This window comes from Tachysurus fulvidraco, chromosome 11 (genome assembly GCF_022655615.1).
Source record: "Tachysurus fulvidraco isolate hzauxx_2018 chromosome 11, HZAU_PFXX_2.0, whole genome shotgun sequence".
NCBI classification, from domain to species: Eukaryota; Metazoa; Chordata; class Actinopteri; order Siluriformes; family Bagridae; genus Tachysurus; species Tachysurus fulvidraco.
The window spans coordinates 11684522-11711772 of NC_062528.1; the positions used below are offsets into that span (position 1 = coordinate 11684522).

The following is a 27251-nucleotide window of genomic DNA, read 5'->3' on the forward strand; positions in this document are numbered from 1 at the left end:
GCTGTGAACAAGGACGTAGTGCCAGTCCTACCACTTTACTTACTCATTGATTTATTGTTACTGATGCCTTTGCAAGATTTCTTTTGTAAATTCTGTCATTTTCCAAAGTAAAGGAAGTGATTTTTAAATCCGAGTCTACACTATAAGGCCATGTGGATCCCTGACCACCAAACCCATATGTGTCCTTCTGCAAACTGATGGCACAAACTTGGAAGCACTCACTTGTATAGCAGAGACACTTGAACACTTGTGTATCTACATCGCAATGTCACTGTGCACAAAGCGAGCTCCATGAAGATATAGCGTGCTGAGGTTGGAGTAGACAAACTCTAATATCCCGCATAGAGCCCTGACCTCAACCTGCCCAGGGACAGCAGAGGAAAACAGGCATTTTAATCATAAATACCGATGACATTTAATGTGTAATGTATTGCCTCTCAGGCAAGACCTTTTTTTTAAAAAAAGGCATAATTACCAAAACACCCAAAAATTACAGGCGAATGTTTAATGAAGTAAAAATTGTACAAATCATTCAGGATTAAAATCTGATTATTACGCAAATAACTTAATCCACACTTACAATACGTTTAATATTTTTCCATGGTGTTGTTCTCATAGCTTTGAACATGGATCAGTGCATCAAAGGAGTGTGTGGGATTTCTTCGAATAGTCTATTTTTTTTTTGACCTATCCTTGACGCTACTCTGTGTGTGTGTGAGTGTGTGTGTGTGTGTGTGTGTGTGTGTGTGTCTACAAGCTGAAGTAGACACGAGTGTATAAACACACAGCAGCGCAGCACACACAAAAGGCCGAGCACCTGGTGTGTCCCACCTCCATCCTGCCAACAGGGATTGTTCATGCAGGTGTAAATGCATGTGCTCAGAGTGTTGTCCAGATACACACAGTGAGGAGGCCTGCACTGTCTGACAGATGGGTTTCACTGCTCCTGCGCAGTCAGACTGAGCGTCTGATCGTGCAAGCAAGCGGGCAGGAGAGGCTTCCAACCTGCACCCTGCTCCACTCTGCACTGGTACAAGGTTGCTCATGTCAAACATCTAGTTCCCTTCATAGTGAGGTACAGTGCAGAGAGACAAATATGTCACTTCATCCCACGTTCCTACAACACTAAGGCTTTGAGAGCTGCTATAGTCACTGCTATAGGCAGTCAGAACAGGAAAAGATGATGAGAATGAAAATAAAATCCACCTGTAGAAAAGAAAGCACAGACGAGAAGGACAGAGCGTGTACACCGCCTGATATCCAGCAAAGTGGAGGTGTGTGGAATCAGCCAGTGGAATTATGAAAAGGATGAATACTTTCTTTCAACAATACTACAGAAATAAGATAAGTCAAGAAAAAAAAACACAACAGGGAAAACTCTTACAGGAAAACAATCAGCGTGCACACTTCTTTCACCACCGCAACACACAGCACATCTTTTATTACGTCAACAGAACTTAACCATCGTTATATTTGTTACTCTAGATTGTCCATGAGTCAAGTTTCAGTTATCATTTACTGCATATCCCTCACCAGCCTCTTTCTGTTTCTCTCTGGATAAGATGTTGAGAAGACAAAAAAAAATCCAGCTTGGAATGTTACTGAGAAACCTAAAGCACATCTTCACACGAGTTCTAATCCACCAAGTTATCACTGCTGGGCCCCTGAACAAGGCCCCCAATTGCTCTGTTGTATAAAATGACATAAAATGTAGGTCGCTCTGGATAAGGGCAGCTGCCAAATGCCGCAAATGTAAATGTAATATAAACCAGTGTTTGAGATCACAGCTGGACCTACTGTTAGAGCTGATGTTATACAAATCAACACCAATCTGAGATCTGAGAATGAGACATATTAAAAACTGGCAAACATTAATATAATCAATCCTTAGAAGAGTGGTGTCATTACACATAGGTAAAGTAACTCCACACTAGGAATTGTTCAAATTCATGCAAAAAAAAAAAAAAAAATTCCGTTTGCATGTTTCTATGACATATAAAATATTTCCATAAATCTACAAGTATCTTAACCATAAGCCTCCACTCCTCCACCCACAGTACATCATCTCTGTGTTTATGGCTCTGCCATTGCCTCTGCTGCGTCACTTGTTTCGTTAGTGGATTTCCCATTCAAACTTTCCATTTAAATAAAAATAAACAATTGGCATAAATCGCAATTATGACGAGCCAGTATGTAAATGCTTACTGCAGTCGTTGATACGGTTGACTAGTTTTTAAGGATGTGTTCATATTACACGGAGGCGATCCGCAAGCTAGGCTCCGCGTTTGGCAGGTATTATTCATCAATTATACATGAATTATGAGTCGAGAGAAGAACAACATAAAGGAGAACACGGAGCTGGGTTTGCATACCAGTCGAACTATACGCACCAAGAAGACAGGAATCTAAATCCCGTTCGGAGAGCAGATGCAAACTCGTTCATGATTGGTTTGAAAACTGACACAGTTTGCATGAAATAAGCTAAGTCTCACTTTCCTCATTTTTGCCCTCATGTTCTATACAAAAAAAATAAAAATAAAACAATAGACCACAACCACACTGTTGGCAAACAAACACGATTATTCAAATACCCCGGATATGAATGGGGAATTTAAAAATGGGATTTGCCGAATGTAGAGGAGTAAGGCAGAATGACGTGAACAATATATTTAAAAAAGAGTGACAAATCGTGAACAAAAACAAACAAACAAACAAACAAACAAACAAACAAACAAACAAACAAATCAATAAATTCCTACTCACAGTCACTGACCTGGCAATATTACTAAAGCTCATTAAAGGCTTTATAGCGATAATTTTTTTTTTTTTTTTAAAGTGCTTTTACTATGTAAATTGCCAATTGTACCTTGAAAACAAAATGTCATAACACCCCAAATCATCTGAGACATGTTTGTAGTACTACGGTTGGCCCTGAGGGTGAGCAGCCAACACAGAAAGCCAGTACAGAGTCGAATACAGACCCATTTTGTACCCTATAAACTAGAGGACTCAATTTTTAGTTAAATCGTAGTTGGAGAGCATGTGAAGAAACTCACCCTGTGCGCTTGGTGATGGTGCCCAGAGTCATGGGCTGTTTAATCTGTGCCAGCGGCAGCACCACTGTCAGGCTTGGCAGAGGAGACAGCCGTGGATTCCCCATGTTGTTGTTGGTGAAGTTGTTATAGGACTCTTGGTTGGTGAGTTTGGCTGTTAAAAAAAAACAACCAAAAGACAAATTAGCATCTAATTTATTTAAGCTACTTTTCTGTCACAAAAATCCAACTGAATTGCTTCGCAGTTTCAAAACCAAGTCCTTGTGTTAGTTCACTAGGTCTCTAGGATAAACAACAAAACCTCAAGCTAAAACACCACTTTTTAGTTTTCCTTTTGCAACATGTTTGAAATACAGAATGATACAGAACTACAGTAAAGGCAGATGATAATGACAACCTCCACGTCTCAAATTTTGGGCTGTATTCGTCTTTATATATTAAATCATCACAGCAGAGGCGTCAAAACAATTTATGCATATTATTTACTACACAAAATTATCTTTTTGAAAGGAATTCTCATTGATTGTGTATTACCGGCCTTTAATCCACTTTGCAAACATAAAAGAAATGAGCACAGTTTCAAACAGAGGACAAAAAAAATTCCCAAATCTCCCCGGTTTATTTTTACAATAACATATCATCTTGCCCTGTGATTTACTGACACCCACAGTGCACAACACACACACACACACACACACACACACACACACACACACACACACATCTCAGAACAACTCTTTAGAGTCCAGCATAGGCCTGATTAAGGCTAACTGGCTCAAGATGCTACACTACAGAGGCCCGCGTTAATCAACCGCAATCACAGCCTTGCTTAAATTACCCCCACTCATCAAACAACCCCCACACAAATTGACAAACCTGCACAAAGTGGCTGTGACATACAATCATATCCTACAGTTTATATCCCATCTGAAAAAGGTCTTTCAGATTTAAAAGTTTATCTTGAAGTGAGAATCAGAAAAAAACAAACAAAAACAAATAGAGGACAGAAAGCTAAGCACACAAGTCTGATGCACAAGATGACCAAACACAATGCTCCATAGCATCCTGCTGCAACTCCATAATGTATATAAATATATACAAACATAAATTCATCCACACACACCCACACACACACACACACAATTAATGGCATTACGATCTGCCGAAATGCACCAGAGAATTCATTTTATTAATAAAAAGGACACCTGTTTTCGACAGGCCTCGGCATGCTCTGTATTTCCTGCATGTTTTTATAAAAGATCCATAGACAATTCAAATACTTGAACCCACGAGCTAGTAAAGAAATGAGTGATAATGAAGTATACTGTTTATGCCAGCAGTGCAGGGTGCCGTGCAAATGCTAATGAAGCCTAAACATCACTTGATTTCATAAAGTAAGTAAATACGACTTACTTACCTACAACATCTGTAAGTGCAACTCTTAACGTGCATATTAGAATGTACTACCATAAGGAATTATGATAGGAATTCAACACTCAGAAAAGTCATATAGTCACAGTGTTACCTGAAATAAAAATGTCTGTGATGTGTATTCCATCCTTCTTCTTCTGTGTGTGTGTATGTGTGTGTGTGTGTATTCAAAAGCCACAATAATATACATCCTATAGAATAAACATACAGCTTAATCAACAAAGAGGTGTTTTTCTTCCTCCATTATGTTTCATCAAACTGCTATGTTTTTGAGACCGTCTCTGTAATCGTATAGAATTTCAGGTTATACACAGAGCAAAAGCCTTCAATGGGAGAATTCTAAAACATAAAACCTGATTATCTTGGAGTGAAAGCACTGAGAACAGCCGTGCACCAGTGTTTTAGAGGGGTTTTAGATCATTACCCAGACTCTCTGTGTTTCACTAATGCCCAGAAACGCTGGCTTTGTGCTTACCCAAGAGCGGCTATTTAGGGCTCATGGCCCTCAATAAAGCCAGGCTTTTGCTGGAGACATTACACAAACCCCCGCCCTATTCCACGCAGTGCCTGGCTCTCGAGGGCCCTTCACATTTCAAAACCACTACACCCCAAACGCAGCTACCTTTTGTGCACAAGAGCAGCAGAAAAGAAAAGGAATTTGAACAGGAAGCAGCCTGAAAACCCATAATGGTGCTTCTGACAGACAAAGACGAGGAGAAGAGGAAGGAAAAATCTTAATGAATTTAGCATCTTTCCAAGATGACATACTCTGCCCTTGTATTACCTTTCCTCTCCATCATTTTAACGTCTGCCCAAAGCACAAAGCAGGGGCAGTTACATTCATGGCAGGTTTACAGCGCTCTAATCCTGCGCATGTCTCCCAGATGCACCCAAGACTGAGTCGGGATGCAAAGTAGATTTTAACGTCAGAATGGCCTGCCTGACCCAAAGTCTTAGAAGTGGCACGTCTAGGTGTGTAAGGTGCCTGGTCAGTCCAAGCCATGCTGCCTACAGAGCTGTTATTTGATTAATGGCTCATGCGCGAGAGCTTGCGCACTCATACGTGACAGGCCGATGGAAAGAAGATCCATCAATGCAAATCCGCAGCCGTTGCAGCCCTCACTCAGGAGAGAGCTTGGGTCATGCTGTCACCTGACCCCTCAGGATCCTGCCCCCTCTCGCTCATTTGCATTTTCTTCTAATGGCACAGACTTGCCTGCCCTGTCACTGATATCTTGTTTTTCTCTCTCAAGCTGTTCTATTTGCATGAGGGAAAGTGCCACGCATGTTTTTGCTCCTGAAAAGTACCTTTAACAAGTGACACGTACGATCCACTCTCGCGTTTCTGTATTCATATGAAAAACCCTTGCTGGGAAATAATGACGGCGGGTTATATGATATACTGCGTTTCAGCAGGTTTAAAAGTTAAACACTGAGAAATGGTGGAGGATTTGTGACTGCAAAGAAGTGTCTTATACAAAGCCCTACTAAGGGAATACTGATATATATATATATATATATATATATATATATATATATATATATATATATATATATATATATATACATACATACATACACATACATACACACACACACACACACACACACACACACACACCATTTCCCCAATCTTGAATTTTTTCCCCCTCTAAGTCCAAGTTTCACAGGCATGATTTGGATGAAGTTTGCAGCACACAGGAGGCGGGGACTGAAAGAGGCAGGGAGAAGACGAGAGGAAGAGGAACAATGGCTGTTCTGCTACAGGGAAAGCGTTGTCAAGTCTGGCTGTGCCAATTCCCAGAACTATCATTATTAAAATACTCACTTCCAGGAGGGGGAAAAAAAAACTGGAGACCAGAAAGTGCGGGATAAAAGCAATCCCACTGGACAAAGTGAAAACAAATTAAAAGGACCATTATAAAACACAGATGCTGCAAAGAAAATAAACTTCACAAGATTTACTGTTTTCTGAGGAAATCAGACATTGGTGGAAAAGACATCAGTGCTGACTCCTGGGTAATGGTGAATGAGAGCCAAGGTTGCCTCAGCTTCTTCTTCTTCTTCTTTTTAAACTGTATCTGCTGGGCTACTATTTTTGAGCTCAAAGTGGAGTTGAGCCAGCATCTGCAAACATGGCAAGCTGCCATCATCCACTGAATGGATGTTAGGGACAGCAAGTTTTGACAGCACATTTTATTGACAGCAAGTGTAATATACTGTAAAACGTCCTGAATATTAGGACATATTGCTGTAGCGTAGCTGCTTTTACAAGAGAGACGGGATACTTGATTCTGCGTTTATAAGGTAAAGGAAGCGGGCTGGTTTGTTTTGTTTTTTTTGTTAACTAATAGCTAGAAATGTACACGTTTAAATGAAGCCAAGATTTTAAAAAAAAGTATCAGAGATAAGAAAATAATAATAAAAAATCTCTATCATCGTACAGCATGAACAGTTTGATATTTAGTGACAGAGTACAAACAAATCTGTAGACCCGCTGATATACTGTAGAACCAAGTCAAACTGCAGATATAAAGATGAGAAGAGATTTAAATATGATATATGTAATACTATTTAAAATGATATGGGCATCTAAGTTATTAAACAACTCATGCTAAATATATACAGATGCCTGAAAAATGAAATTCAATCAGTTATACAACATGTCTGCACTTCCAGCTCATCAGCAAGCACCTTGGTGACACTGGGAATCTGTACCACACAGGGGATCAAATGACACTATGACAAGAACCATATGTGGGCAAGTTTGTTTGGGAGAGTTGTGTTGTTACGAAAGAGAGGGTGTGCACGTGTGTGTGTGTGTGTGTGTGTGTGTGTGTGTGTGTGTGTGTGCAGGGCGCTGCATCTTTCACCTCCGTTGAGCGCAGTGAGCAAATGGGGCATAAGAGGATGAACAGGAAGGCATCCAGCGACTCAATCAATGGACCTCAGCATGTGGCTCTGATCATGAAACAGTAATCTGATCATGTCAATTTACTTATGTATAAGTGGGGAGTATATCTAACCCTCCGAGTCATGAAGGCTCCAATGACAAAAAGCCATTTTGGACATCTTTAAGCTAAACCACAGCCGGCTTTTGATCTGAAGAAAAAAAAAAAACACTGCCTTGAAGATGTAGAAATATCCTCTCTGTGGAAGCACTGATGTGCCAGGGTTTTAGTCAATACATGATTATAGAAAACATGCAGCTAAACCGACATGGCCCAAAACTTCAACAAGTGAGATTTCTAACACTTACATGCAGAAATAAATACAAACGCAAATGTGCGGTGCAATCTCTACTACTACTAATCAAACTATTACAATTCATTCCACACTAGCTTTCCCATTCAAATAAATATATTAAATCTCTCTGCTGTAGTGCTTTAAAGTATATACAAGTTGTGTTTACGAACGATAGATAGATAGATAGATAGATAGATAGATAGATAGATAGATAGATAGATAGATAGATAGATAGATAGATAGATAGATAGATAGATAGACAGATAGATAGATTTTTATGTTCATAAATCTACACTGAATAAAATTGTTGATTTACTTTGAAAGAGAAAATGTATCCAATTGCGTCATTTATCTATCTATCTATCTATCTATCTATCTATCTATCTATCTATCTATCTATCTATCTATCTATCTATCGATATCTATCTATATCTATAAAATAGTAAACAAATAGTGACAAGTTTGTATGTTTGTAAGCTACATTGAATACATGTTAATCTTTTAAGATCTTTAAGAAATATTACTTTTATGTAAGATATGTTGACGTTTATGTAAATTTTGTCTGTCTATTTAAAATACTCACTGCTTGTAGATAATCGCTAATAGTTAGCAAGATAGATAGATAGATAGATAGATAGATAGATAGATAGATAGATAGATAGATAGATAGATAGATAGATAAGCACATTATTATTATTATTATTATTATTATTATTACTATTATTATTATTATTATTATTATTATTACCATCTAAAGTCTTAACAAAATGACACAGAACAAAACAAAATGGTTGTAACTTTCTTTGCTGAATCTTAACAGTCTACCAAAATTCTAATAATGACACAACAAAAACACGGTTTCTAAATAAGGAGCCCTTTGTGTGTTAAACATCAACACCACGTTACTGTTTCCTTTAATTAATGTGACCACCATAATGCCACGTGTTCTTCGCCTCCGAACTAAATCTCACTTTAAACTGCTCTCACGTAGTTAATTTGGGTTTCATTTGGGAAGCAAAGAACATGTGGTCATATAATTAAAGGAAACATCTGACATATATGAGCAAGCCCAAAGTTCTAAATTTACTGATTTCAACAATGGCATATTTTCTAAATGTGTAATGTAATTAAAATGTCCAGCTTTTTTTTTTTTTTTTTTTACTAATGCACCACCTGCTCTGAACCCAGATGCATAAATAATTATAGTGTTTAAATAATATTAACATTACTTTAAATTCAAACCTCCTTTTCTGCTCACAGCTTTGAATACATCTCTACATGAAAACGGTTTCATCGATGCAAATAATAAAATGAATTTAATTTAAGTATTTTTTTAAGTAATTAAAAGAACCATGCAGTCTCAAAACAGACCTTGAGAAATAAAGAGACAAAAACAAACAAAAAGAAATATTTGACCACATTTTGCTGTTGTTCTTTGTTTCTTTTTTGAGGGAATGTAACAGAAAAATATATTGCTGTATGTAAGACTAAATGAAATCTTCCAGACATTTCCTGTAAGATCAGGAGTAAAGTTAATTACTGTGAGGAGGAGGAGGAGGAGGAGGAGGAGAAGGTTCTGTGTAAAATGGTGAGAACTTGTGTTGCAGAGCTTCAGGTCATGAGAAGTGTCGAAAACACACTGAGAGAAAGGACAAGAAATATCACCACAGCTCACGATGACTGATAAATCTACACCGGTTCTCTTTACACACACACACACGCACACACGTGCGCGCACGCACACACACACGTGCGCCAGTGAGACACAAAATCTTTAAAGAGGCATCTAAGCAATAAAGATATATATTGTAGGTGAACTATAATAAAACCGGACAGGACCTAAAATGCAAATTTATGAAATCTTTACTGATATAAAACGTGTTAATAAAACGTGCTGTTTTTATGTGCTGTCTTTTCAATGCAGGAAAGAAAATTAGCTGGACTAAATGAGCAGTACATTTGCTGTAAATTTCACAAATACATTTTTAAAAATATGCTTTGTCTCTTAAGAATCGTTTGTGAATGAAAAATAAAACTAGCAAGATGTTTACTTACTCAAATTAACTGCTACATTTTTGCATCTTAAATTCCGAATTTCTTAAATTCAGATTTTAGATACTGTAAAGCTGTAAAGAAAATTGTTTCCTTGTTTATTTATTTGTTATAATAATGGTTATAGATGTTATAATAATTTGTTTGTTATAATAATGGTTATTTCCACCCTTTATATATAACAAAAAACAACAACACAATTTTACATTTAGTTAATAGTTTTTTGTTTTTGTCTTTTAATTTTGTACAAATCCCAAAAATATGAGCTCTGAAAAGCAGGCATGTTTATCTTCATTTATTTTTTGCATCAGTCCTCATTACAGTATCTTTAATGTCTGATCAGAAGCGGAAACAAAGCTGTACGTTCCCAGCAGGAGGCCATTCAAAAACCACAACTCCCCGAGTAGCTGCAGCATTTCTGTTGGATTAGATTCATATCAAGAAGAAATTTAGGTGCACAACTCAAGCCTTATGAGATAATCCCGCTGCTCTCCCGAGCTCCAGCAGTAACTCTGTGGCTTGGTGAGTCAAAGCTGAGAGTACAGCACCACACAAAGGGCTGAGAGGGAACAGCATGTACACTACAGCCTCGTGGCACCGACACAACACACTATAACCAGAGCAATAAATCTACATGATGATACATGTGGTATGTTAAAACAAGAACCGCGCTTTGATGCTTGGCTTGATTGGATGCCTGATGTTTACTGAGAGGACGAGCGGCACTTTATCTTTAAGACAACTCGCTGTTAAAGTCACAGAGATGGATTTCAGGGGTGTGCGTTTGCCGTGGAAAAAAGCCAGCTTTTGATTACAGAGTATGTTTTCTGACCCGGCCGAAGCATATAAGACCTGCTCGTCTGACTACAAACCACACACATACACACACACACGCACACACACATACACGCACACACACACACACATACACACTCACACACATACATGCACACACACACACACATAGACACTCACACACATACACACTCACACACATACAGTACACACACGCACACACACTCACACCTACACACACCTACACACACACACACACACACCAGGCACTAGAAGCTTAATTTGAGCTGGATGAAGTAATTAAATTAAAATTATTTAAATTGCTGTGTTCAATAGAGTTAAGACAATGTGACATGTATTCATCCGTTTTTTGATGAAAACTTTAGCGCTATAACATATTTATGCACACAATCATCATGGCATAATTTTTTCTAAAAGTCACGTTAAAATGTCATTCTAAATAAAGTGTACACAAGCTGGACATCTATTTTAAGCTTCATGCAATAATTGTGTATCAGAGGAAAAATAAAAAAAGCTCCATAATTAAACAGAGAGCAAAAAAAAAAAAAGTTCTATTTCTGCACCCAGCCAGTCGTGTAGGATGTGTATGTCTCCAGTTCCTTCCCCAAATCAATGTGTTGTCACAGCCGACAATCACACACCACTTGTTATGGCTACTATGCTGTAACTTTTCACGTTCTTAATCTGCTTCCGGCTTCACACCCACAACCTCACGTATCACCAAGACAAAAAAAAAAAAAAACACAATTAGGATTCATTTGGCTTTTCCTGGCTTTTTCTCAGACTAATGAATGGCCTTAAATCTACCGAACAGAATTAGAATTACTAATATATTAGATTTTCATCTATCTATTGTATTTTACAGTGGATTTTAGAATCCATCAAGCTATTGATTGTCATTCTTTCATCAAACAGTCCACAGAAAACAAAGATAAATATCTTCATTAATAATTAATTCCATTAATAAAATTATCATTTTAACAAAACGTGTGTGAATGGCAATTCAATATGCCAGACAAAAAATCTAAATCACTTCTTCAGAAAATCTTCATAGTCCAAAGGAGGTTAAATGCTGGTGATGAATCTTGACAGAATAAGTTAAATATGAAGAGCTGTAAAAGAGGAAGTGTGTGCTGACAGGAAGTAAGTGGTCCAGACATTCCAGTTCAAAGTAAGGGCCTTCAGGAGAGTAAGAACTCACCCGTCCTCTGGGGACCACAGAAAGGGGAAGAGAAGTAGCAGACGAGCATAATGCTTATTCTCTCTCTCTCTCTCTCTCTCTCTCTCTCTCACAAACACACACACACACACACACACACACACACACACACACACACACACACACACACACACACACACACACGTGAATGAGTGAAAAAGCCAGAATCCATTAACCTATTATCTTTTAGCCTGGGGATCGACTGAACAAGCCTTGAAGTTATAAAAACTAGGACAGCCTTGTGCTTTGAAGTAAAATCCTGAACATGGTTTAAAATGTACACTTCCACATCTTCAGATTCCTCTTCATCAGTGTAAATTTTGCCTGGTCACTGCTGCAGGAGCAGACTCAGACAAAGGACTAATTTGTGACAGGTGGACCCTAATGCGCTGTTTTGAAAAGCGAGTCTGATTTAAGAAACGGATCTTCCGAGGACTGCGAGGCTACATGAGACCCCCTGAGCTCTGCCATGTCACAGATTTGCCCTATTTAATGAGGATTTAGTCATCGCAAACTGATTAATAAACATTCTCCTGTGACAGCTTGATGTGGAAGGAAAGTGTGTGTGTGTGTGTGTGTGTGTGTGTGTGTGTGTGTGTGTGTGTGTGTGTGTGTGTGTGTGTGTGTGTGATCAATGACCCAGAGCGACAGTGAGTAAGTAAGACCCTTTAGAGCCTCTCCAGGGGGCTCCACAAACACCCATTGGGCTGCTGGAGCCTGCTGAGCACACATCAGCAGGGTGCTTTCAGTGTGTACGAGGTATTGATTAATCCCACTGCTGCTTTGTGGACTAGAGAGCACTGATGAGTAAACAGTGTCGACAGCCACGCCAGCTCCTGTGGCAGTCAGCACGGAGTGTGTTTGTGTGTGTGCTCATGGGACTGTCGATCTTGTGTGTTTGCAGCCATGGACAGTGTGTAACAAATCTAGTGCACACAGAGTGTATCACACAGAGCTGTGACACTGAGGGCAGTGGGTTTGGGTACAAGGTCTTCTAAGGTGATGTGATTAACTCTTTAATGACCGTGGCTATCTTAGATTTCTTTTAACAGACCTCTGCATATAGAATAATATACGCACTAAACATAGTATGTATGCAGCATGTATTTATACATCACATCAGTGGTTCTCAAGTGGGGTCCAGGGAGGAAATTACAATTGTGTTGATACTTTGTGTTATCATCATTATTATTACTGATTTATTAGGAATTGTTTTTTTTTATTAGTTGTTATTAGACTGTTTGACTGGAACTGAATGGGTTCGATCCAATCATCACTAATCCAAAAACAAGTGAACCTAAAAATAATGTCAGCTTGAACCTAATGTGATCTGTTGCTAAATAACCTAATATTTAAACAGTCTGTGAAATTTATTTTACAGTTAAATTGGTCCCGGGTTCAAAACATTTGCAATCCAATGGATCACATGAAGCAACATCAAAATTTGCAACAAACTGTCTCCTGACTGTCAGGAGAACCCAGTATCAGTCCCGATACCAATGCTATAACCACTGCCCTTTGTTGTTCTTCCATGACTTTTGCTAATGTCATGTCTTCTTAGAACAACTTAACAGCAAACGTGAAATATTTGGAGAAAATATAAATAAACCTGTCCTGGTACAAAAATAGGTCATACAGCAAACAATATTCATTTATGCACACAAATAAAGTTACAAATAGAAAATTCTGTGCTGATGCACAAAACCTATATAATATATTAATGAAGCGATTAAAATATATAAAAAAAAGACTTTGTCTTCGTATATTGTATTTATATGTAAATATACTGTATTATTTTGGAATCCAACAGTTACTTTAATCAGACATGAACATAAAGCTACTGAAGTTGTTAAATAAAAAACTAAGACATACATAGCAAGGGTGGTTTGAAAGGTGAAGACTTGTGTCTAAAAGCAGCAACTTTGCCAAACAGAACAAACTACTGTCAGTGAGTGTGGAAAAACTAACTAACTAATATATAGAAATAAGTTTGTCTGGATTTATGAGTGAAACAAGTGACTGCACAACTGCTGAGCTGTGTGAAAAGTTTGTGTTGTGCAGGTGCATTAGATGCGCAGTAGATGTGCAGTGGTTATGCTGACCGTGTAGAGGCGAGCCGGACGGGCTGCTGGAAAGGCCGGCGATGGGGCTGCAGCGACCACCCTGCTTGCTGTTCAGCTCCTGCTCGATCTCCTCGAGGCCGGCGCTCTTCTGAAAGCGGCTCACGCGATTCACTACACGTGGGGACAGGTGTGTGCGGGCACATGGAGCACCGCCGTACGGGTTTATGGGGAAGACGTGTGAAGTGCCACGCAGCGTGCTGACCACCACCCAGCGGCAGTCAGGACTGAAGCAGATGTCCTGCACCTGGAAAAGAGAGAGAGAGAGAGAGAGAGAGAGAGAGAGAGAGAGAGAGAGAGTATAAAAGTATTAACGAGAGTAAGAGAGTATTAAATTCATTTCTCACTTAATGTAAAATATCAGTTTGATCAATAAACAGCATTAAGATAGAAATGCATCCATATTTTACACAGTACCAAGTTCAGAGTCTATGAAAACAAATGCAGCCAAAAAACTGAAAAATTGTATATGCACTTGCTGATATGGTGAAACTAGGATTTTTTTATGGAAGGAGTCTTATCATTGCATTTAAAGAAAGATTTCCTTAATAATGTCAATATAAAGAGAAAAATTGTGTCTGGTGAGGAACGTAGAGGAACAGGAATCATTTCCCAACATTAAAATTAGTGCTGTTCTTTAATAAACAAATAACCGTCCTTTGGAACAAAGGAACAAGACATGAAAATAATCAACATTGATGTGGTCAGGATACTAGTGAAGAAGGGCTAAAAGTGTTACATAAAAAGGAGGTTGCAGTAACAGGTTTGTGTAACAAGGAACAACCAGGTGTTTAGTATATACCTGTATGAGCCGCCAACAAAGAGACTGTTAAAAATCTCACAGATAGCATCTCCCCAAAAATGTGAGTCATGTGAAGATAGAAAAGAATGAGCGAGGTGTTGCTTATCAATGCAGATTGGCGTGGAATGTAAGAGGTCATCACAAGATGACCGGCATGCCAGTCTTACAATCTTGCACTAAACACGTGCCATTTGTGTTACTCAAAACACAAGGAGCCAACCTACACATTCTATCAGTACACAATCCACATCTGAGTAACACACTGTGCTGATTAAGTTCGCCTCCGAGTGCTAGAGATAATCTCTTCATTGCGGCGCCTCTGGAAGTCTGATCATACCACCGCTCAGCCTCGTCAACAGCCTTCCAAAGAGATCGGTCCATCTAAAGTGCCTTCCCACAACGTTGCCTGTTGTAATGAACATTCTCGACCGCACCTTTCGTGATTATCCATCACCTACAGGAATGCACTAGCTCTATCTCCAGTCCTATCAGATTGTCAGCCTATCAGTCTCACATCAGTCTGAGTGTGTTGGTGATAAGCGGTTTAGTGGCGGCAGCTCGATGACCACTTCCTGCTCCGCAACACCCTTCCAAATACTAAAGGTGACATCAGTTCTTTTTTGTCATTACTTGTCTGGTTTATTTCATTAGTCATACCAATTCAAGGATGCAGACTTTACCAACGCAAACAATGTGAACACTTTGAAAAGATAAACAGAAGAGAAACAGAAGAATTCAGTGGTTAGTTAGAGGTTTGAGTCATGGGACATGCTGGACATCAGTGGGGTGGTATTTACATTAATGCACACTTCTAAGAGCTTTCTGGTAGTTAGAACCAACGCAGTCAGCCAGCCAGTGAGATAAGGTAGAGTGTCTGTGTCTGCCCACAGGGCATTATCACTCTTCTTATTTGTTCTGGTTGAGATAATGTGTCTTAGAGGGTGCGTGCTCTCTGTTCCTCATGCTGTTTACAATGCAGGATCAAAGCCTACGCATGGACTGGCAACAAACCTTGCTGTGGCCCACTAACAGTGATTCTGAATTACAGTTCAGGTTTGGACCTACACAGGAAATGGGCCTGTTTGAGTTCAACATCAAAACTAGAAGGTGCAAAGCTCTATATTGTACAGATACATCATGATAAGGGTCATTAAACTGAAATGAACTGATTACTATTCACTTTATAAAAACATGTACATTCAGGTCAAGAGCTTCATCAGGTCATCAGAATGGGGAAAAATGGGATCTCAGTTATAAAACTACAGGAGGACCATGCTAACTCAAATAATCGTGCTTTACAAATATGCAACAGAAAAGCATCTCAGAATACACAAGCCAGAGTCCAATAGGCTGACACAAAAAAAGACCATGCTGGCTTACACACAAATCAGCCAGGAGCAGCAATCTGAAATGGTGTGAGTTTGAATCCCAGGGCCACCAACTGCCACTGCTGGTTCCTAGAGCAAGGTTCTTAAACCTCAGTTGTATAAAAGGAATAAACGAAAGTGGATAAGAGTGTCTGGGTTTGTAAATGTGAAAGGGAAACCCTTTGCTATGGGCTTACGCTGAATTGAACTGTGTGTTCATGGTGGAAAACTACTTTCTTAGTTGAAGAGTCACCATTATTTTACAGATACCATAGTGAGCCATATAGAAAACGGACAAGCTACTAATCGAACACCGAGTCCAAGTGAACATGGAGCCTTTCCCAGAGGGCTCTGGGTACAAGTCAGGGGAAATCCTGGCCAAGGTGCCAATTGCAGGACTCAACTGCACACACTACAACATGTACTTGGCTGGGAAGGAAACCAGAGTAGCTGGAGGAAATCTCTAAAGCACAGGGGGAATCATACCCCCAACCATGAAGGTGCAAGGCATGCATGCCCAACATATTATATGTATGTACACACACATGGTTTCAACAGGAATGTGACACTGAGGTCTCTTTCACAGGTTCTAGAATGGATTTAATGGAGAAAGGGTTAACTGTGAAAGCATAAAAGTCTTTCGGGAATAATCCCTGGGACAGTTCTTGGGAAATTAGCAGAAGGGCTCATATGCAAAGGACGAGACACATTACTGGGAAAGACCTGCTGACCCAATTTAGTTGTGGTTGATGAATAAAATGTGAAAAATTCCATGAAATCCAGTGATTTGTTATTTGTCACATTACACATAGCAGGACTTTCTTTGGAAATGTGACTTTTTTTTTTACAGGAAAAGTGGCCAAAAAATGCAAATAACATCCAAAGTTCTGACTGTTAAAGAGGATTTATAGGCAGTGCTTAATAGTGAATCGTTTTGAAGAGAGCATGATAACAGTGTTTGTAAGCATGAGAAATAATGGGAGAAAAGGATAGGCAGGCTTTTAGAGCTGGCGGTGCTTTGGACTGTGTTAGTTTGTGAGACGTTTGCACACTGGAGCAGAGATCATCATTGTGTGCATATCCAAACATGACACTTTGCTGGATACATACAGGCCTTCGGGGATAAATATTAGTAGTTCTGCTGAAGCAAATAATACCTCACAGGTTGCCAACAAAAAAAAAAACACAAAACAAAAAAAAACAGTTCAATGTAACAGCTGAAAAAGCTGCTGTTCTCCCAATGGATGTGTGACAACCGTGTATTCTAAACATTTATTGAACATTAAAATGCAGGGACATGTTACCAGTTCCTGGAAAATATTAATGATGACTAAGAAAAAAAACATCTGACTTAATAATTAAAAATGGCTCCAATTCAAGCAAAAAAAATAAAATAAGTAGTTACTCTATGTGGTACAGTTTACATGTATATGAAAATACATTTAAACACATTCTGATCTGCAATAACAGCTGCTCTTTTACTCGGTCATGCACAGGCTGCAGACCCAGATATCCTGGTGAAAAGTTGAGCAAGTCAGGGTGGGAATATCTCTAGCCCTCTGGGACTGTCAAATACTGACACTTTGCAAACTTTAAGTGAAACAGTCAGGCAGAGTTGTGGCTCTGTTTATCACAAGTGAGTGTTTTTCAATGCTTTAATGCTGCATTTAGGACCATGTGAGAAGCGGGAAACGTGTCAACAGGAAGGATTTGTGTGAACGTCCCTCCACCGGATAATACCTCGGAAAGCCAGAGTAGACCACCGACTTCTCTGACTAGAGATTTCATCATAGTGGAAAGTGAGAACAATAAGGAAAATAAAGAATAAGAAATATAAACAGTTAACAATTGTTAATGGTTGTTAATGCAGTGAAACATGATTCTTTTCTTTTTGCTTGAGAAAGCTTGCTATAAGGGCATTTTAAAAATCGTGATTATTTAAAACAGCACAGAACAGCACGCAACATCTGAATTACATCTGTGCAGCTCCAATTTTTCCTCCCAAATTACCTGCCAGTTCCCACCCACTATCCAGCTCTTCTCATCATACAACAACTACCAAACAGGGCGAGTGAAGGCTCATGTGCTTCCTCTGAGACACATAAAGCCAATCTCTGCATCTCTTCAAAATGCTGCTTGTGCTGCATTGCAGGGCAGCCGAACACCCACGCCGGAAAGCTCTATCTGTCCTCTTCCGTATGCACCAGCTCACAGGTGCCTGAAATTGGCTCGTGTCACTGCGACTGACAGAGGAGTATGTTTTTCCTCCCACAAAGAGAACCAATACAGCTCCCTCGGCTCAGGATAACAGATGGCTGTAGCACTGAATTCAAACTGCTGACAATTCTTTAAACAAATCAGTCATCTTCTGGATGGTTATAATTAGGTGATCTTCACGCTCCCATTTTTTTTTAATTGTCCATTTTATATGATTAATTAAACATGTTAATCTCTGTGGCCATTTGTATTACATTTAAGTTATACTTCTATAACTTTGCAAAGATGAATGAATTTTTTTTGAGGAAAAAAATGCATCATTACTACTTTTTTATATGTAAGGTATTTTAAATTGCAGTTTTTCCACTTTCACTCGATTGTGTTACCTCCAGAATTCTCGTCAGCTTTTTTTGTACTACTAAAGTACTTATGGTGCAAAGTTAAAGTCTTTAAAATCATTTTAAAAGTTTCCTTCTGGTCCATCCAAAGGGAAAAATTGTTGATGCGTCATCCCTAAAAATAAAGTGATATTTCTATTAACATTTCACTTTCACAATGCGAACACTTCTGCGCTCTTCCAGAGGATTATAACACCAATAAAGACTGCCTGGTCCTACATCACGCTTCAGATCAGTTAGGACTCCCCGAGGATCGCTGGCAGACTGTTTGTTGTCTCTCACACGCTGTGCAGGAAAATCATGAAAGAGCCAGGGAGAGTTCAGCAGCAGGGCCGAGTCCTGCTCTGTGTAGAGTTGCACGGTGCTCCGAGTCATGTCTCTTGACAGTATTTAGAAAACACAAAGGGATCCAAAGAGGATGAAAAACATGTTCAAACTGCATATTCCCTAAGAATCTAAAACACAGGGACCATAAACACAGTGGGTGGCCCTCAAAGACTTTTAGTGATTAGGCTGATGATTAAAAGAATTTAGAGAAGCAATATTTCATCGGAATCACAAATGAAAAAAGCTGGTGTGAACGTGTATATGTGTGAAAGAGGAACACAGTCACACAACAGTGCGAGTTAATAAAATACTCCAAAACTTCCTGCTGTATTTGCCTTTAACCTTTTTTGAATACCGAAATATTAATAGATGAATCTGTACTATATAGCAAAAAGACAGAGCCGTTAGTGTAGGCCAAAGAGGTGTGTGTACACTGTCTTACCTTAGCCTCAGTTTCCCCTCTGTGGAGGGTGTACAGGTGATGAACCGCACTCTGTGACGATGCCCACGGGTGAGTGAGGACTTGAAACACATGAAAATCATGCCCTAATGTGTCAGCAGTCACCAGCAACATACCTGCAATCAGAAATATCAGTTTATTAATGAGTTACGTAAAACAGTGTAGAGCCTGTTGATCATTTTGGTCTAAATAAACGGCACCAAGGCTACGATTAGGGAAGGTACAAGCAGTCTTGGCACACAACCTGATGCCCAAGCGCACCCTTCAGTGCTCAGGGCATGACAGCGTGCGGCTCATATTTAAACCCAACCACAGGAGAACCCGTGTGGAACCTCTGCTGACGGAGCCTTTCATTCCACCACTAGTATGCTAGTCAAGTTACAGAAAGAATAGGCTCTTACTATAAACAACACACTTAACAAACCACACTGAGGAAAGAATGACTTTAAACATCGATACAGAATATAATTTTCAAAACAGCTCTGCAAGCTATATTTACACAGATATGAAAGTCTGGCAAAATCACACAAAAGACGCAGCAAAGCACAGCTTTCTCAATCATAACTTAACACGACACTCGTCATGTTCCAAAGCTCAAACTTTTATGCTGAGGTTTCAGAAGGCTGTAATTAGAGACAAGTCTTCATAAAGCGGTTTGACAAATGTATAAAAAGGAGCTTAAATGGCAGGGCATTAGAAGACCTTGCACTGACACGTGCAAGAGGGTTGAAATAAATTGACACCAAAATAGCCAAAGTACTAGATGAGCTCATCCAGCCTGTGCTCCAGCATCCTCATGTTCACACTTCAGAGCTGCAGCTGCTATAGGTGTGGCTGAGCCCTCACACTGGGCGGCAAGAAAGGAAGCAGTGTTGAGGGGTGGAGGAAGGGTCATGCACAGATTGCTCACATGAAAAAGAAAAACAGTCAGGCAGTGAATTAGATGGCGGTTAGCTATTTATGCTGTATCAGAAGACTAAACCAAGCTACAGCTCGGCCATAAACTAACCTACGCCCCAAATGAGGTGCCAAGCCACAAGAAGCATTTGCATCAACTGGGAATACATGGAAAAGACGGCCTTCTAATTATAGAGGCTGGAAACGGAAGCGCAGAGTGATTAGGAGTTTAGGCGCTGCGGTATGTTTATCTGGGAGCTTCCTCTCCCTCGCCCTGCACGCTCACTCCCTTGCTTACCCTGGCTTTGACAGATGAGGCTTGGCCAGCTTACTGAGACACCAGTTTGCTGATGGTACACTCTGTTCTCCAAGAGCCAGTGGAGACTGGCAAGGTAGTGCTGGGGCTTTTGTGGCCTTGTTGAAATACGGAGCCTCGCGGAGAGGCGTCAGTTGGTTAGCCCACAGGAAGCAAGATTAAAAAGCAGACTTTTCGGTGCTGGTAAGCCACCACAAAATTTCAGGAACCTGAGACGTTAAAGCAACCTCTTACACATCCTATTTATAACACCTTATCCCCGAGGCAAAAGAATTATTTATGATGTTGGGAAGACATGTGGGGCACATGAATATACAAACATACTTGCTTCAATTAAAATAAGTTATTTTCCATGTGGACACATGGGATCAGGCACATGTTATGTTATGCGATCCTTATTAAAATAGCACTTAAAAATGTGCTAAATCTCTAAACATGGTAAGCAGAACCACATAGACAAGAAGGAACCTTAAGAGACAGCTGATATAGCTTCAATTAGTACAGGCATAATATGCTATTAGGTTAGCATATGGCTGGTTTTGACTATATTGATTTTCTGACTGGATGTCCATAAAGCAGAACAGACTGCACCACAGGCCTTATACACATCTGTAGGTTGCACTGCTACAGCTAAATAAAAAGCTAAATTGAAAGCTAACGTGGATTACATTACATTGATAGTGGATTACATATTCAGTGGGCTGAATGTAACAAAAACAAGAACAGTAAGGTGAAAAACAACAGGACCTTGTGGTATACCACATTGTACTTTTTAAGCCCTCATGACTCATGTTGCCCTTTGAACTCATGACTCATGTTGCCCTTTTTTCTTGCCCCCCCCCTCACACATCTATAACCCTCCCCCCCCACCCCCCCAACAACAACCCAAGCAGAAGGCATAAGAGAAAACCCATGAAGTCACCCCCTGAGTCAGTGCAGCTGATGTCAGCAGTCTGTCTAGCATTGATATCTTCATCTTGGCTGTACAGAGAGCTTAAACAAAAAGAGCCATCTTAATTAACAACAGTTGTCTAAAACCTTTGAGAAAAAAGGAAATCTCAAATTAAACATGTGTGTGGAAAGCGCTCTGAGGGACAGGACAGAGGAAACAGGCTCCTCTACACCAGAGACATGTACTTCTGAAGTGGAGATAAAGAGAGTAAATAAACCACATCAATCACTGTGCTTTGTCTATGGTGCTGCTTCCAATGCTGTAATGACATGGGCATGTGCACTGCGTGTGGATTCATGTGGGTGTCCACTCGGTCAGTGATATCACCCTGCGTGTTACACTTATCGAGGTGTTTATGAAAGCCGTGGAACACACACATGCAACGGGGAAAAAAGACTCCAGCTTTACATCAAAGCCACCCACTCAGGCCTAAAACAAGCAACACTTTCCGAGTCCAGAGGCCACCCTCAATCCAACCATCAGATAATGCTGAGGAGGAGAGGAAGGGGACTGGCTCGGGTCAGTCAATAACTTGTTAATCTTTCACAGACCAAGTGAGAACTTCTAAAAGTGGAGCTGTTTGATCCCAAGCTGGAGTCAGCTTTGATATTAGCAAGGACATACTGACGGATCTGGTTCTAGTGGACCGTATCGACTTTGTAGCAATCCATAAGCTTGAGAGAATGTAATACAGTTTTTTCCTTCTTCTGGGCTGTAGGGAGGAGTGCAGTGGATTCCGCAGATGACTGGAGAGCATCAGCATCCTGTGGCTGGGAGCCTTGTTTGTCTGGGCAAATTGGTACCAAGAGCATGCTTGTCAAACACACTCGTGGCACAGCACTCCTGTGGTGCTCTGGCATAAAGCAGCTCTTCACATTCATAGCTAGGAAACCTCATCCACTATTTATATCAGAGGTTAAAGGAAAGAGGTGAAGGGGGAAAAGGTGCTCTTGGGTCATTTGTTGCACAGACAGATTTTGGTTTTTGTTAAGCACTTTACTTCCTTGTTTCTCCTAAGTTTAGTGGTAAAGATGTTTAACGTGAGGGACTGTATTTAAGCTCCACATCATCTTCAAAGGTTCTGCTATTACTTCGTCGCTTACAATCCAAAGCTCATCAGTGGTGTGGTGGTAGAAAAGCACATTCTCCCACAGAGGCTTAACCAGCCTTATGCGGCTTTTTGTGTGAATGATAAAAAGGCCAAAAACAAATTGGGAAAACCACCAAATCTCCAGATAAGAGGAGTGAACGGATGAAACGTGTAATCCTTTGCATTTTTTGCAGACAGTGGATGATAATCTCATTTCGTCTAAACGTTCTCTTTTATTTCACAGAATGTCCTGTTAACTAATTAATCCCCTGAAACATTCAGCACGGCAGATCTGATTTCACAGTTCTTCGTGCCGCTTCAACGCTAATGCCGTTCAGACGGAGGTGAGCTCTAGGTTTTTCCTGGACAATGGCTGATTCATTTTAGATTGTTCTAGGCTTTAAGTTATTTTATGCCTCATTATAAAGCTACCTCTATGATGAGATAAACAATAAAATAAAATTAAAAATAGCAATAAGCACTGCGAAGCTTTGTGAATATTTTGAATTGAACATGTTTTGGTAGGTAGAAAGGTATCTAAGGAATCAACTAATATTTTTCCACAAAATAAAGCTGTGTGCATACCAGCAGTGTCATCAGACTGCAAACAGCTAAAAACATGTCGCACAAAATGGTGGGATGGTGGAAACAACATTCTATTCATGCTAAGATTTTTTTGCTACGTTTACTTCTCTGTTAGAAAAGCGTATATTAAATCAATAATCAGATCATCTGATTTAACAGAGAGATCAACTTTACGAGACAGAGCCTATGCTCCAGGCAAATTCCACTAATACCAAGTTCCCTGCTGGCAAGGGGCATTAAAAAAAGACAACTTCTCAGCTAGAACCTGTAATCATTTCTGACTGTCCCACTGTGTTCAAACTCTGAAAGACGATCTGCAGCTACCATCTCTCTCTGTCTCTCTCTCTCTCTGTCTCTCTGTCTCTCACACACATCATAGCAAATACAATTCTGAAATCTTTGAAAAAGAAAGAGAAAAAGATCATATAAAAATATTATGTATTATAAATTTTCTGCTGCTGGAGTTTAAAAATGTCCAGAACACATTTTACGCCACTGGTGTCAGGTTTAGAATATTGAGTGTAATTTTTTTTATTCTTTCTTCTTCTTCTTTTTTTTGTTTTACCTCAAAATATGTTGTGTAAAGTATGCTGAACAGGCGGTGCGGTGGTGCACCAGCTCCAGGGTATGCGGTTTATCCTGATCTCGGATTACAGTCTGTATAAGGTTTCACATGTGTCCATGTGGGATTCTTCTGGGCTTTCCAGTTTCCTCCCACTGCCCAAAAACATGCCGGTATGTGGATTATCTCCTCCAAACTGCCTCTAGGTGCGAACGAGCGTGTGAACATGTGTGTGCCCACTGAAGTGGCATCCAGGGTGTATTCTGTATGCACTGTGACCATGACCATGATAAAGCAGAGATTGAGTAATAATGAATTACATGAAATCATCATTTTCCGAACAAGAACACTGAACCGTTCTACCAGAAAGAAGCAGAATCACACTGATTCTACTGAAGATATTCTCAGGCTTACATGCAACCCGTTAACACGTAACACTTACAGGAGAGCAGTTTATTGTATGCTAAGCTGAAATCTAGCTGTCACAAGTTCCCAAAATAAGCCTACATGGATAAGATGTACAGGTTTGTACAGTCCGCTGGAGTATCCTTTAATTACACACCTACAAATAGATCTTACAAAAACCATAAAGCAAGCGCCAGCCTACCACATGGCCACCATTTTCCATCCTTGCTCTTCTGTTGTGTGTCCAACATATACTGCTGAGTTGGGTTTCTTACACAACTGTTTTTATTTTGGAGTAGGGAGCTGTGCTTGCCAGTCAGTGTCAAATCACTGCATTGTCCTAGGGCTTTTCTTTTCCATTTCTGAAATCTACCCACACCCGTGGGAGCTGTGGTCGATCCTACAGCAAACGTGACACTTTCCACTGCAGCTGCGAGCCCTTGCATGTAATTCCCTCTGAATCCGCGGCAGCTAGGAGACAGGGACTGTTTCCCGCTAATTAACATCAATCCCTTTACACTGAGCCAGAAGGCCAGAAACCAACAATGTTGAAGAACTTGTTTTTTTGATCTTATGATGTCAGGCACCTAAATGACTTGTGTGTGTGTCCATTCATGATGAATAGTCAGTCAGACCTCATTCCCTGTTTACAGGCTCTTTTAGTCTCAACAAAATAGAGGGATCCTCTCAGCCTTATTGGTGCTAAGTAATTTCATGATTTTGTAACAATTCTTACAGCCTTTTCGATTTATTCCTGGGCACACGAGTGATAACAGACACATCCCATTACTTCTGACTAAAGCAGACAAGTGGAAGGTTAATCTGTTTGAAGTTTTGTGCGCCCTGCTGATATCTAAACCGAGTTGCCTGCAGTCCTCTCTGCATGAGGCAGAAGACGTCTGACAAAGGGCTGTGCTAGAGGCTTAACACTCACTGGACCCGAGTGGGGCCTCCCTGAGCTGGGCCTGTGACCTCTGTCTAATATTGTAAAAAAAAAGAGTTACCACAACACTACATCAAGCTTTCACTGGACATCGAGGCAGCTGTACCAACTCTCTTAAAGTTCAGCTAATTTTGTCAGTCAAACCAGATTTTAAAGGGTTTTCATTTATAGTCTTTGCGTCATTATTTCATGTAAGAACCCTTAGAACTTAGGAAAAACAAACTCACACTACACAACATTTAAATAGTGTGTCACACTCTGGTGAATGCAGAAGCTGTGTTTGTATTTTGCTCAGGATTGCAAAGTAGCTAAGCCAACAAACAAACATGAAAAGGCTGTGTGGATGATGATCACTGTGTCATTCACCAGAGCGAGAGCACACTAAGTGTAGGTCCACTACAGCTCTCCTCCGTGCAGGTTAATAGGACAAAGGTTGCTCTCAGCTCACAGACAAAGGTTAACCAACAGCGCCCCCAACAGGCCAGCTATTTCAGATCAAACTCTCTTTATATTTATATTCCACCTATAATCTCGGTCACACTTATGCTTGTCTAACACATATAATGTATTAAAGAAAGAGAACACTACCATTTTAATATCACTACATATATCTATCTATCTATCTCTCTCTCTCTCTCTCTATATATATATATATATATATATATATATATATATATATACACACACACACACACTTATAGGTGAGTAGTAATTTAGTAAAGTAGTAATTTAGTAGTAATTTAATAAACCATCTTAATCTGAGAAGTGTTTGGAGCCTGCAAGGAGATTTTATTATTAACCATAATATTTTATTTTTATTTAACATCATCATAATTATCATCATCATCATCATCATCATCATATTATTATTATTATTATTATTATTATTATTATTATTATTATTATTATTATTATAGGCAGAGCTCCAGAGTCCCCAGTTCAATCCTAAACTCATGTTACTGTCTGTCATGTAACTACCCTGTCTGCATGGCTTTCCTCTGGGTGTCTAGTTTCATCATGGCTAAGATAAACTGCCCCCAGGTGTAAATGTGTGTGCATGGTGCCTTGCAATGGATTTCATGGGTGTATTCTCACCTCGCACCCAGATCCAGATCCATTGCAACCCTGTCCAGGATAAAGCAGTTACTAAAAGGGAGTGAGTTCATTAGCCTTTATTCAATCTGGAGCTTCTCTTAAGCCTATTTTATAACAGACCACGGCAGCAGTGTGTGCGCGGTCACGTTAATAAAATGGCTTTACACCAGACACTAGCAGTGTGCAGAGCAGCTATTCTAAAACAAAATAAGTGTAATTCTCCATGGCACGGTCATGGTTCCGAACTAGAAAGACTGCAAAATACAAGCCGGATGCTATATTCTGCAGCGCATGCCTATAATCTAAACAGCACATGAGCTCTATATCAGCCTGAAGCAGCTCTTGCCAAACTGCTCAAAGTTCTAACTGCCACAAAGCATATAAGAGAAAATCTCACTGGATTAACGTGATTTATATAAAAAGTGGTTTATAACATGTGACAAGCTCTGAGTCTAACTTGCTACACAAATAAACCTGTATCAAAGTATCCAAATTTTCTCACACCATTTAAATTCATCAAACGTGAGCAGTGACGTTTCTATCAAGCCTTCAAAAAGTGTTGGGGGGACCTGGGTTTGGGGGAGGGGGTGGGTGTAAAGCAGAGCTTAGCAGAGGTCAGCTAGGCAGAGGTGGAAAATGAGCCATCTTGCGTGGACTTTCCCACAGTGCATTAATAAGGACTGGTATTTGAAGGATTCCTCTAAGGGCACTGTCAGGCAGGAGCTGTCAGCACCTCCTTATTAACTGGCCACTCTACCTGTAACACACATGACACCATACGCTAGCTGTAGTAGATTTCCGGAAGGACAAACACAACAATGTGCAAAAGCACAAAGGTGTTCTGATGACTGGCTATAACACAGCATGGCACATGCAAGGTCAGGCCAAGGGCATGGCT

At 39.9% G+C, this 27251-nt stretch overlaps 1 protein-coding gene across 14 annotated transcripts in view; it reads right to left on the bottom strand.

Moving 5' to 3' along the window:
* bcas3 (BCAS3 microtubule associated cell migration factor) overlaps positions 1-27251 on the bottom strand; it is a 185005-nt gene that overhangs the window by 127203 nt on the left and 30551 nt on the right. For all 14 annotated transcript variants that reach the window (XM_027147721.2, XM_047820655.1, XM_027147719.2 and 11 more), the window contains 3 exons: positions 19491-19624; positions 13920-14184; positions 3057-3207 (listed from right to left, as the gene is read on the bottom strand). In XM_027147721.2, the coding sequence (XP_027003522.1) occupies positions 3057-3207; positions 13920-14184; positions 19491-19624 (550 nt within the window). The remainder of the gene's footprint in view (positions 1-3056; positions 3208-13919; positions 14185-19490; positions 19625-27251) is intronic.